The sequence below is a fragment of the Cotesia typhae genome, unplaced genomic scaffold, assembly GCF_013202065.1.
Source record: "Cotesia typhae breed Kobodo isofemale line unplaced genomic scaffold, CoteBio_Ctyphae contig_11, whole genome shotgun sequence".
Taxonomy (NCBI): Eukaryota; Metazoa; Arthropoda; class Insecta; order Hymenoptera; family Braconidae; genus Cotesia; species Cotesia typhae.
The window spans coordinates 5,896,181-5,908,068 of NW_027423711.1; the positions used below are offsets into that span (position 1 = coordinate 5,896,181).

The following is an 11,888-nucleotide window of genomic DNA, read 5'->3' on the forward strand; positions in this document are numbered from 1 at the left end:
GCGTAATACCGAGCGTGTACCGACATACCGTACACATATATATATATATATATATATATATATATATATATACTTTAATGGAATTTATTCACGCGTATTCAACGAGGTCTCACATTACATATTATCTTAAACTATTTTAAACATCGATCGAATTTACTGATTACTTATTTTTTTAATTTAATTACAATAACTATTTAGTTTTTTTATTTTATTATTGAAGTTAAATAAAACAATCGGGGTAAGATAGTCAAATTTATTCATCAAAAGTTGAGTAATTATTTAATTTAATATCTAAAGTGTATTAACGGAAGTCTGTTGATTAAGATTAAAATCATCAGGCAAATAATGTGCTATTATTATATTATTTATATATTTTAAGATTAAGCAAGATTTACATTGTTAGTCAAGGAATATCGTTTCAAATAGGAATTCCTAAAAGATAATATCTAGATTAAAAAAAAAAAATAGTGACGGAGTGATGGAGCAACTTTTAAAAACGCCAAGGACTTATTGTTACCCTCATTACCCGACACGTTACTTGTCAACTTTGTTTTCTTTTTATGCTTTTACGTGACGCTTGTTTGTGTTCCTTTGGCATGTAAGTAAACCAAACAATTGACACTATTGATTTTTTTTTTTAATTATTTATTTATCGTTAATGACAATAATTATTGAGGTAATTGCAGAGTACACTGCCGAGACATTCATTTTAAAAGTATATTGTTATTTTTTTATTTTTTATCAAAGCGAGACTGTAATGATTAAAATTTTTTTCATACTCTGTGAAGAATAAATTAAAATAAAATTCAAGTGGTGGGATAGTTTTGAATACATGATATTTGTGAAAAATAGTACGAGGTTAGATAAAAAGGAATCTCCAATTATTTTGAAGTAATTTTAGTTTTAGGGAAATAATTTTTTAGTGGTTCTATAAAATGGTTTGGTCGTCAGCCAGCGAGCTGCCGGGTGATTCCATCCATTACTAGTTATTACGAATCATTTATGTCCATGTTTACGTGGTCGGTATTGTCCACTTTTTTTGAGGTTTTTTAATCGAAAAAATTCGGGATAAATGGGTTTAATGTTTACTGCCAAATGAATATAATCACCAACCATTCAGACTATCATCATTTTTCTTTTGGTCCATGGGTTTAATAAATCTTTGTGAAAAATACCGACAGAGATAAGCCAAAAAACATTTTATTTTATTTTATTTTATTTGTTAGTTATATTAAATGGTCATGCGGTTTTAATAAATAAACATTTACATTTTTTTATCTTTTTTATTTTTATGTTAAAGGTACTCCTCGATAATAATAATAAAAACAATTTTGCGTAAAAAGTAGATTCCGAGGAAATTTTGTCTAAGTAACTTGGACGATCGCCATAATTGCTGTACATTATACATCCCATACATACGTAAAATGTTTAAGCCGATTGCTGGCTAAACCGGTTACTGATTATTCCAATAATATCATTTACTGACGATTATTCAAACATAATCTATTATGTCAATAATCCACGTCATCTTCGTTAAGCCACTGTGTAATATTAATTAGTTACATAATTTAATAAATTAATTATTTGTCTTTTTTAAAATATTATTAATAAAATTACTGTCAAGGGGTTATGTACATCTAATAATAATAATAATAATAATAATAATAATAATAATAATAATAATAATAATCAAAAGGTATAGTTTCATTTAACATAATCAGACACGCGATCTTAATAATAATTAATTTAATAATTATATCTCAAAATTATAAATCCCTCCAGTTGTCAGATTGACCTATTTTAGGTAAAATAAACCGCTATTAATTATTTATTATATTTTTGTAAGTCACTGAGAAATAGAAAAATAAATATAAAACGGTATTAGGCAATAAAATTTCATATCAATATTTAATCACTATTTTATATTTTACAACAATTTAATATATATATATATATATATATATATATATATATATATATATATATATATATATATATTATTTTTTTACAAATAGTTATATTTAATAAAATAATATATTACAAATTTATACAATAGAAAAAGTAATTGATAATAATAAAAAAAAGTAAATTAACGAGACCGTTAATAGTGGTGATTACTCTTAAAATTAAATACTTTATAGATGAATAATGTCTCAGAATAAATAAATAAATAATAAAATAATTAAACGATTATGTTAAACGATATACATATAATTAACAATAACAACAACAATAACAACAACAACAACAACAACAACAACAACAACAACAACAATCATAATTATAATTATATGAAACTACTCTTCATCGACAATCTCGCAGCTGTGATACTTGCTGGAGGATTCGAGCCAGCTCTCAACCCCACTGGAAGCTAAATCATCACAAGACGGCATCTCTGGTAGCGGTTCCATGTTAGGCGCGCCAAGTTTTGTCAGGTTATTAGCCGGCCTTTCCTTTGGCTTAGCTCCACTCACTGTGAATAAAATAATTAATTACCTTAAAAAATAAAAACCGTTCGATATTCGATTAACATGCATTTCCTTTTATATTTTTTAATTATCTTTCAAAACTATATATGTTTTGCTAATTTTAAATACAGTCGATTTATTATATTTTTTTCTTAAATTACCATTATTGGCAGTTGCTTTGCCTTCCTTACGACGTATAAGAGCTTGCCGAGATGTACGTGGACTACGGTATTCTCCTGACATATTTAATCCGGCACTTATTGTCGGCAATCTTATATCTAAATGGGAGCCTTTATCTGTAACTATCTACCATATTATTATTATTAAATAAATACACAAGTTTATAATTTTTATTTTTATATTTTAATCGTTAATTTTTAAGATTTAATATCTAGAAATAATATATTATACCTTATTATTCATAGCGTAGAGCTTGGTAGCAATATCCCTCGCTACCAAGGTTGTTAAAACGGTCGCTAAATATCCTTCTTTTACTAATAAATATTCTAAAGCTGATCTTTGCCAGTACAAATATCTGCACGAGCTCGCAGCAACAATAGAAACCTGTTTTAAGATAAAATCACCATTTATTTATAACTAAACTTATTTTATTTATTATTACCTTAAATTTATCGTCAACAGAGGCACGGGAGCTTTCAAATTCTGGTGAATCTAAAAATTCACACGGAAGAATCGGATGCAAATAATTTGAGTCACTTAAGACATTAACTTTCCCACTCAACAACAGCGCTAATCTGTCTGTTCTTGTTAAATTTTGCATTGCGTAAGCTTCACCTGCGTGAAGTGACATTATTGTTGCAAATTCTGGGGAAACTAGTCTTTTAAATTGCATTCGAGAGACCTGATACAGATAAAAACATTTTATAATAGTATTGTTATAAATATATGATAATAGGGAAAAAAAAAAGTTTAACCTTAAATGGATAAAAAAGCGTGTGATAAACTTCCTCGAGCTCTGGATCAAAGTGTACTGGTCTCATTTGATAAATAATGTAAACCAATTGTCCGATATTTAATACCAAAAAGGCGAAATTCCAGGAAAATATATCTGGCGCACAGATTACGTGCCATGCCCATCCAGATAACAGTATAAAACCTAATCATGATCATCATCATCATTATCATTATTTAAATAATAATAATAATAATAATAATAATAATAATAATAATAACAATATATTAATATTGTTATACTTACCGATAATAAGAACAGAATGCATAAAAAGTATTCCCTTTTTGGAGGATGGTGCCGAGTAGGATAATACAAAGCAAAAATTAGCCAATTGAAAGAGGATGTGTTGTGGTTGTTGCCAAATACATAAAGGTGTATTACCTTGAATAACAATTTAACAACACACATATATATGTACCGGTGCAATTTAAAGATTATCTGGCAAGAGTCGAATAATATATTTATTTTTGCAGGACATTTAAATGCTTACTCACCGAGAGCCGTTATATTGTAACTGGACAAAGGATCATGACCCAAACCAGGAGTCATCGTCGAATTATTTAACCTTATTAACTTATTATTTATATCTCTACAAGTAAACTAATTATAACTTTGTTTAAAAAATAACAAATGATATATGTATATATTTATATTTAAAATGGTGTTACTTCTGCATCTTTCACTCAACTGGTTTGTTTTGATTGGAATACTTCCCTCTTGGGTATTAATTTTTCCAAGAACATAAGAATAAATATATTTATTGCGCATGTCTAAATAATAGGGGATCAATGCCACCCCTTGTTGTTGATGGTTATACAGTTATACAGTTATAACACTGGATAAAAAGGGGTCTTTATCCTTTGAGGAAGATACTGCAGAATTTTAGGTGAATTTCAACACATATACCCATCATCAGAGTTACTCATTGCTACACGTACCGTTACACGATAATTCACAACTCAGTTTTATTTTTTTATTATATATATATTTTCGATTATTATCTAACGGTAAAATTTAAATCAATTTATTTGGAATTAAAATTTAAAATACCGATATATATCTGTCTTTTAAAATTATTTCTCGGTAATTTATGTTATGCTTATTTAATCTTATTTTTATACTTAATTTATGATTAAATTAACGTCATTGATAATAGATATCGTAAATCAATAGATGTAATTCAACTTTTCAGTATAAAAGACACCCAGACTAGTGACTTATACGCATGTATGATCAACTGATATATGCTCTATTAATAAGTTTATCTGATTATCTTCCTTTAATTATCATTATTTTCTCTTTTTTTAATTAATTTAACTATTAATCGTAATTATATTATACTCAGTGTATTAATTATGAAATCGGTGAGTTATTTTTGATTATTTTTTTAAAATAGTAATTATAATTATTAATCAATGGAAAATTAAAATTATTCAGATAATTATTTACATAATACTGATAGTGGGTGTTGCGGTAATCGCTGTGCCAGTGAACCATAAAAATAATAAACAAAATAACAACGACCTATATAAATATTTCAAGTATGTATAATAATAAATAAAAATGAATTATGAGGCTATTATTAATTGGATTATTATAATAATGTATTAAATTATCAAAAGTAATTATTAAATGCTAATTAATAATTCGACATTCTTCGTTATTTATAAATTCATTTTGTTGAACCAACTTTAAATATTTCAGTGTGATGATATGTAATTAATGATATGATAATATATTATTTTTTTTTTTTTTTTTATTTCCAGATACGAGCACAAACCAGGTTATAATGATTATAATTATATTGACAGTGAAGAAAGTAAAATTGGCGGTGAAATGATTGTCACTTCAAACGGTACTATCATTTGTAGATATATTTAAAACTATTTTATCTTTCAAAATTAATAAATTTATATTTAAATGCTCTCAAGTAATTTTTATTATTTAAATAAAAATAATTTTTTTTTTTTTCTTCAATGTGTAATTTGATATCATTTTTTAACAATCCGTTCTACAAGATTTATTGCTTGAGAGTAGCTGTTATTTATACCTCTTGAGTTTGTTCTATTTAGTTGGTTAATCAATTAACAATAACTTAGTCGAATGTAATTCATTGGAAAAAAAATAAAAAAATTATATATATTAATATTAAATAAAAATAAAAATAAAGGACAGTTCGTTAACAAGAGTGTAAAATATTGTTCCTGGAAGAGGAGGTGAGTATCAACTATATAATCACGTTCGCGTCTCATCTTATTTCAAGGATCAAGGATCAACCGTTGAAATAGAATAAAATTAAAAAAAGGAGATCAACCTGAAAGAGATAAGATAATAATAAAGTTTTAAAATTTTAAAGCCACTGACACCGCGGGTTACTCTTTAGCTAAAAATTCAAAAATATTTTTTAATTTTTTTCTCATTTGCGTCGTAGAATAAAACGTTTTTATATAAATAATAGAAATTAAATTTAAGATCTTGAGTAATTTTGTTATTTATTTTCAATAAGTAAAAAAAAAATTTATTGAGCTCAACCTAGTTTATTGGTTGTCAGTAGCATTAGTCTTGGAAAGTTTACCCGGTTTTATTTCATTCCTGGAAGCCAAAAGAGAAACTAAAAACACGGGTTGTATGTCTATATGAACGCAGTAGGGGTGTACAAGTTAGAATCTAAAATTAATGGGACGAAAAAATCATTAAAAACGGGCACCCCTTTCCCTTTACGGTAAGTAACAAATGTCGACTAAAGGTCAAATTTACAACCAAAGGTACCCCATTTCATTCAACAATGATAATTTTAATTTTGCCCCGATTTATTTAAAATAAAATAAATATATATATATATATATTTTTTTTTTTTTTAACATTGCTAAAAAAAAAAAACTCCAAGTTTAAGTGTAATAAATAAAAATAATCAGACAGTTATATCGTGAACAATTATCCGCGAACGCTATCGCGGGCAATTAGTTTTATGAGATATAACCTGACGTAAATGGGAAACGACAAAGAAATTAGTAACAAAGAGGTAACGGTAATGGCGAGAACTTGGATAAATTCCTCAATAATATTTATTTATTTAATTAATTGGTGTGATAATGGAAGTTTTGGTCTTCCGGCAAGTCCACAAGTCATAACACCACTTGGAAAAATAACAGGAATGCAAATGGTCTCACGTCGCGGCAGGAATATCAATGCATTTTTGGGAATTCCATATGCTCAACCGCCCATCGGGCCTCTTCGGTATTTTATTTTATTTTATTTCATTTTAAAAAATTTAAATAATAAAACTGTTATTTTTTACCATTAAATAGATTCAAAAATCCAGAACCAGTTAAGCCGTGGATTGGAAACTTAATGGCAATTAATCAAGTCCCGGTTTGTGGTCAGCGGGATGAGTATGAAAATTTTCTCATGGGTCAGGAGGACTGTCTATATTTAAATGTTTATTCACCAAATGTAATTATTATTAAATATTTATAAAATTATTAAAAAGTAATTATATTATTTAATAAATTAGATAGATCAGGAGGAAAATTTACTGCCAACGATGATTTATATTCACGGGGGTGCTTTTCAAAGAGGAGACGCTAAGCCAGAATCCCTCGGGCCAAATTATTTACTGGACAAAGACATTGTATTAGTAACAGTTCAGTACCGACTGGGTGTTACCGGATTTCTGAGTACGGGTGACGCAAGTTCACCAGGCAACTTTGGATTAAAGGATCAAGCTCTTGCATTGAAGTGGGTACAAAACAACATTAAATTTTTTGGCGGGAGCTCAGATAATGTAACACTATTTGGCCAAAGCGCAGGTAGTGTCAGTGTCAATTATCAAGTTCTTTCAAAAACTACTAAAGGTTCGTATATTTTTTTGTTTATTCATTATTTTAAAGTTTTTAAATTAAATTTAGTGTATCTTTCTAGGATTATTCCATCGATATATTGCCCAAAGTGGTAGTTCACTTTGTCCATGGTCTTTCGCAAACTCAACTAGTTACACGAGTTACGCTTACAAACTTGGAGCAATATTTGAGTGTCCAAATAGAACTTCCCAAGAACTAATAAAATGTTTAAGGCAGGTTCCTTACTATAATTTATTTACTGATGATATATTTGGTGGTATGCAACAACTTGCGTTGGTTACTTGGGTACCCACAGTTGAGCCAGATATTGAAGGTGCATTTATAACAGAACATCCTCTTAAAATAATTCTCAGTGATAAAATTCAAGACCTTCCGAATATCAGCGGGGCTGTTAAAAATGAAGGATTAATTCTTACTTCAGGTACTGCTTTGTCATTTATTATAATAGATATTTATTAAAATAATAATGGGCATACGTAGTATCACATCCACGTATAATATAATTTAATACACATACATCATTCTCTGTTAATGAATTGTAATTATACGGTCCATGTTATCGTAAAAAACGGTCTTTAATTTATTATTATACTTTTTTGCTATTCACTTTAATTTAATTTAAAGGGACACTTTTTAATACTATTATTATTTTAGTTTTATACGCTAATGAAACGTTGTACCGTGAAAAAGTCAGCAATGTAAATGAATTATTAAACTTTGTGACTAGCTCTTATGTCACTGATGGAGATTCAGATAAACTAGCTAATAATTTGTTAAATTTTTATTTTAATGGTATTGATCTTGCTGATAAAACTCAGGTAATTATTGTTATTTATTTTCTATTTATAATTAAAATCACCGCGCAATCTATGAAAATGAATTTATTTTTAGGTAATTCCAAAGCTGACAGATTTAATTGGTGATATTTCATTTCTGTTTCCGGAAATGCTTCAACTTCAACTGGTAAGCAAGAGAATGAAGCAGCCCTCGTATTTTTATACCTTCGAGTATCGAGGAACTTTTAGTAAAACTTCACTGTTGTTAAAAAATAATGACAATATAGGGGTCATTCATGCTGATGAGCTTATTTATTTGTTCCCTTTCACTCCCGAGTATTTTGGGCTACCGGATCTTAAGATGACTCAAGAGGACGAAAAAATGATTGACATTCTTGTTGATTTGTGGACAAACTTTGCTATTTATGGGTATAATATTATAATTGAGTCATTATAATATTTTAAGACTAAGATTTATTGGATATATTTTTAGAGAGCCAAGGACAAATTTTAATGGAGATAAAAGTATGTGGAAACCTTATTCAGATAATTTCTTCCACTTACAAATAGGCTCTGAAAACGAACCGGTTTTACTGAAGAATCATCATTTCTTGGATGATCGTATGCATTTCTGGGCGATGCAAATATTAAAAATTTTATTTTGGTGATTTAATCATTTATTATCATTCTGATCTGATTTTTTATTAAAAATAACCCAAAAAAAAAAAAAAAAAAAACGATTTTTCTTTCATCAATTATCCATTTAATTAAATGATTAAACAGAACACTCCAAATGGATTGTTCTTGAAAATATTCAAGAAATAAAGTTTAATTCCTGAAACAATAAACTAAAATGAGTTTTCAGAGCTTAAAGTGGTCATAAAAGTTTTAATTTTATAAATTTAAACTTTTGACGGTCGGCAATGATTTAATTAATTATTTATTATAAAGTTAATAAAGACGAAAAAAAAAAAAAAGAAAAAAAAACTATTATGAATTAAAATTTAAGAACGGTGAATTTGTGTTACTTTACCTTGGGTTTAAATATTTAATAAATTTAATGTCCTTGGAAAAGTTTGAAAATCTGTTAAGACTTTGTGAGAATTTTCAAAAATTTATTCTTATATACAAATATTCGACGTATCCAAAGTTCGGTTGATTCAATCGATAAGCATTTAATTGTCAAATGTTTAAAAGTTTATTCGGTGGTTTTGTTCGATGAATTATTTTTCGTCTTGAAACTTTAATTCATGTATTATCGATAGTACAATTTGATTTGAGATTATGTTTTTGACATAATAGTTAAATTCATTAATTTAATAGTTAAAAAAAAAAATATTCAAATGGAGTGAATTAAAAATCTTCTCATAAATAAAATTCCGTAACTTTATTTTTTATTTATGAAATGAAATGAATTGGTAATATGATATTAGATCGAGTTGAAGATATTATTTAAGAAAATAACAACAATTCCACGAAGTATAAAGGTGAATAATTATGCTACCGATCCTCAAATAAATATCTAAAAAACACCCACGCAAGTACGGCATTGAATAAAATTTGCCGGTGATTTCATTTATTATACGATTACGTTATAAATGATCCATAAATTAATACTTAAAATCTCTGTAATATTTTATCTCGAGGAAAAAATAAAAAGTTGGACGTAAAACCAAATTAAAAAATATATAGTTGGTTATTCTTACCGAGTAAAAGTACCGATGGATATACATGTATTCTGTCCTCAACGACCGTCGAATGTTGAGATCGATTTGATTAAAAAAAAAAAAAAAAAAAAAAAAAAAAAAAAAAAAAAAAATGTAATCTAAATCCAATTTTTCTTTCTGACGGGTACTATATAACCATTTAGAATAAATTCTTAGTTTTGCAGACTTCACCAAGATAACAGAAATAACACTGCAAGGTGAATGAGAAATTATTACAAGACTTGGTGAGTTATTTACCGGGATAAATTTTCTTGTTTTAACCGCGGTAACGATATTTTCTACTGTTTTTTCTTACCCAAAAAAAAAAAAAAAAAAAAAAAAAAATTCATTTACATCGAAGGAATGTACCGACTAAAGCTAAACTTGTAATTTAAAAAGATATAAAATTAATACATGTAATATTTAACAATCACCCAGGTTGTAATATTTACAGGACTTTTGTTGAGAGTTCCGATATTGAAATATCTTGTTTGAATTGAATTTTATTATTAGTAATTTTCTCCAATGTAAATTTTAAGTTGGGTATTATTGTGAATGATAAGAAATGAATGCAGTGATGCCGGATGGAAAATCGAGACGAGACGCGCATGCCAAATACTTGCTTACATACATTTATATATTTTGCATATCTCAGTACTGGCACGTTCGTGTTTCACAATTCGCGGTTTGTGCTCACGTTGGTTTATTAAATTTTTCCTCTTCTCGTAGAAGGACATCCAATGATAAATTAAAAATTACTTGGAAACTAACAAGGAGAAGAAAGAGAGTTGAGCTGAAATGTCAGTGCATGAGAGTTTAATCAAGAGGGTGCTGAGGGTTAATTTTTTTTTTTATTTTTTACTCAAAGTTACTCTTTTATAGTGAGGGCGTATACGTATATGTATACTCGTACGTCAAGGCTTATTTATTGCCCAACATGACATGAGAATACCCGAGAGAAAATTAAGAAAAAGAGTTTTGTTAACTCGGGGCTCCTGGAACAGTTTACTTATATTCAGTTGTCTTTGTTTGTCGTTTTATTCCTTGGAAACTATTTACTGTTACTGTACTGGATGCAGTCTAAGCGTTTTCCTCCTTGAGTTTAATTCTCTGTTCGCTTATTCAGTACGCGGCGGGCACACCATGACTTACGAGCTCAACAACTTGATAAACGCATACTAAATTGTCCGATGCTCACCGACGAATATAGAGATGAATTTTTATTTATTTTCTTTGTCGTCGCGATAACTATTTATTAAATCAAAATATTTTTTTGTGATAAAATTAAAAAACTCGAAAAGATGGATTGATTTAATATTGTATATTTTAGGGAATTCGAGGATTTGCATGTTTATCGCGTTGTAGATTCAAATAATTTGGTCTTGCTGTTCGCGCTCCTGTTCGTGGGTATAGTTTCAGTTTCCAGTTACAACCTAATGATTTTATCTTAACTAGTTTGGAGTGATTGTCCGTTGTATTTTATCATACAATATACCTCCCTCGTTGAATTATTATCATCGTCATGCTAATAGTATTAATTAATATTTGTATAATGTATAATGTATACATTGTATACATTGTATACATAACCGTTAACTAATTTTCATTATTACTTTTTTAGCAGTTTTATTATAATTATACTTATTATGAAAGTACTTTAATAACTCTTAATGCTTGTTAATTCCAGTAAGCGCCCGGAATTGTATAAAATTATTTGTCAACAATAGAATTATAAAATAATTTACATTATTTTTATTATTAATCTATTGAGTTTCTCTTAATTAACATAATAGTTTAAATGTTATTTGTTTTTTAATTATCTGCGTAAAAATTTTTACAAAGAATTTAGTTAAATCTGGTATTTTATGTAATAATATGCAAATGAAAAATATTATTTTTATTTAGCTAGAATTTAAGTACATAAGAGCCAACAAATTTAAATATATTTCTTAATAAGGTCAACGGCGCCTCTACTCGTAAAAATTAACAGTCAAGTGTTATAAACGAACGGGATGTTGAATATTTTTTTGGTATGGGGTTCAAGGTTTGCCGAGTAGTGAACAATATCTAAATAGTTGAACTATTTATTGTTCTACAATTGAAAA

General features: G+C 27.7%; 2 protein-coding genes across 3 annotated transcripts; one reads left to right on the forward strand and one right to left on the reverse strand.

The window, feature by feature from the left end:
- Positions 1–2,072: 2,072 nt before the first annotated feature.
- On the reverse strand, positions 2,073–4,475 carry LOC141524182 (popeye domain-containing protein 3). Of its 2 annotated transcripts, none has more exons than XM_074237886.1 (7): positions 3,936–4,475; positions 3,688–3,822; positions 3,404–3,585; positions 3,091–3,330; positions 2,880–3,032; positions 2,630–2,774; positions 2,073–2,473 (listed from the first exon to the last, which is right to left on the reverse strand). In XM_074237886.1, the coding sequence occupies exons 1-7, from the start codon at positions 3,988–3,990 to the stop codon at positions 2,298–2,300; spliced, it is 1,086 nt and encodes a 361-aa protein (XP_074093987.1). In that variant the 5' UTR covers positions 3,991–4,475; the 3' UTR covers positions 2,073–2,297. The 2 variants fall into 2 exon arrangements, with proteins under 2 accessions (XP_074093987.1, XP_074093998.1); XM_074237897.1 differs by having other exon boundaries at positions 3,688–3,721; positions 3,823–4,469.
- A 1,962-nt stretch (positions 4,476–6,437) lies between these two features.
- Positions 6,438–10,829, forward strand: LOC141537462 (carboxylic ester hydrolase-like). Its single transcript, XM_074258500.1, has 7 exons — positions 6,438–6,678; positions 6,750–6,894; positions 6,956–7,295; positions 7,363–7,722; positions 7,956–8,119; positions 8,193–8,506; positions 8,571–10,829. Exons 1-7 carry the CDS (start codon positions 6,473–6,475, stop codon positions 8,743–8,745), a joined length of 1,704 nt encoding a protein of 567 aa, XP_074114601.1. The 5' UTR covers positions 6,438–6,472; the 3' UTR covers positions 8,746–10,829.
- Positions 10,830–11,888: the final 1,059 nt, after the last annotated feature.

What these genes read in the sequence shown, in the direction of transcription:
- LOC141524182 (XM_074237886.1), bottom strand. Translation starts at nt 3,990, where the DNA reads ATGACTCCTGGTTTGGGTCATGATCCTTTGTCCAGTTACAATATAACG. An exon ending in GCATTCTGTTCTTATTATCG is followed by an intron (nt 3,586 to 3,687) that starts GTAAGTATAACA and finishes GATCATGATTAG; the next exon opens with GTTTTATACTGTTATCTGGA. An exon ending in TCTACGCTATGAATAATAAG is followed by an intron (nt 2,775 to 2,879) that starts GTATAATATATT and finishes ATAATATGGTAG; the next exon opens with ATAGTTACAGATAAAGGCTC.
- LOC141537462 (XM_074258500.1), top strand. Translation starts at nt 6,473, where the DNA reads ATGGCGAGAACTTGGATAAATTCCTCAATAATATTTATTTATTTAATT. An exon ending in TAAATGTTTATTCACCAAAT is followed by an intron (nt 6,895 to 6,955) that starts GTAATTATTATT and finishes TTAATAAATTAG; the next exon opens with ATAGATCAGGAGGAAAATTT. An exon ending in TCTTTCAAAAACTACTAAAG is followed by an intron (nt 7,296 to 7,362) that starts GTTCGTATATTT and finishes GTATCTTTCTAG; the next exon opens with GATTATTCCATCGATATATT.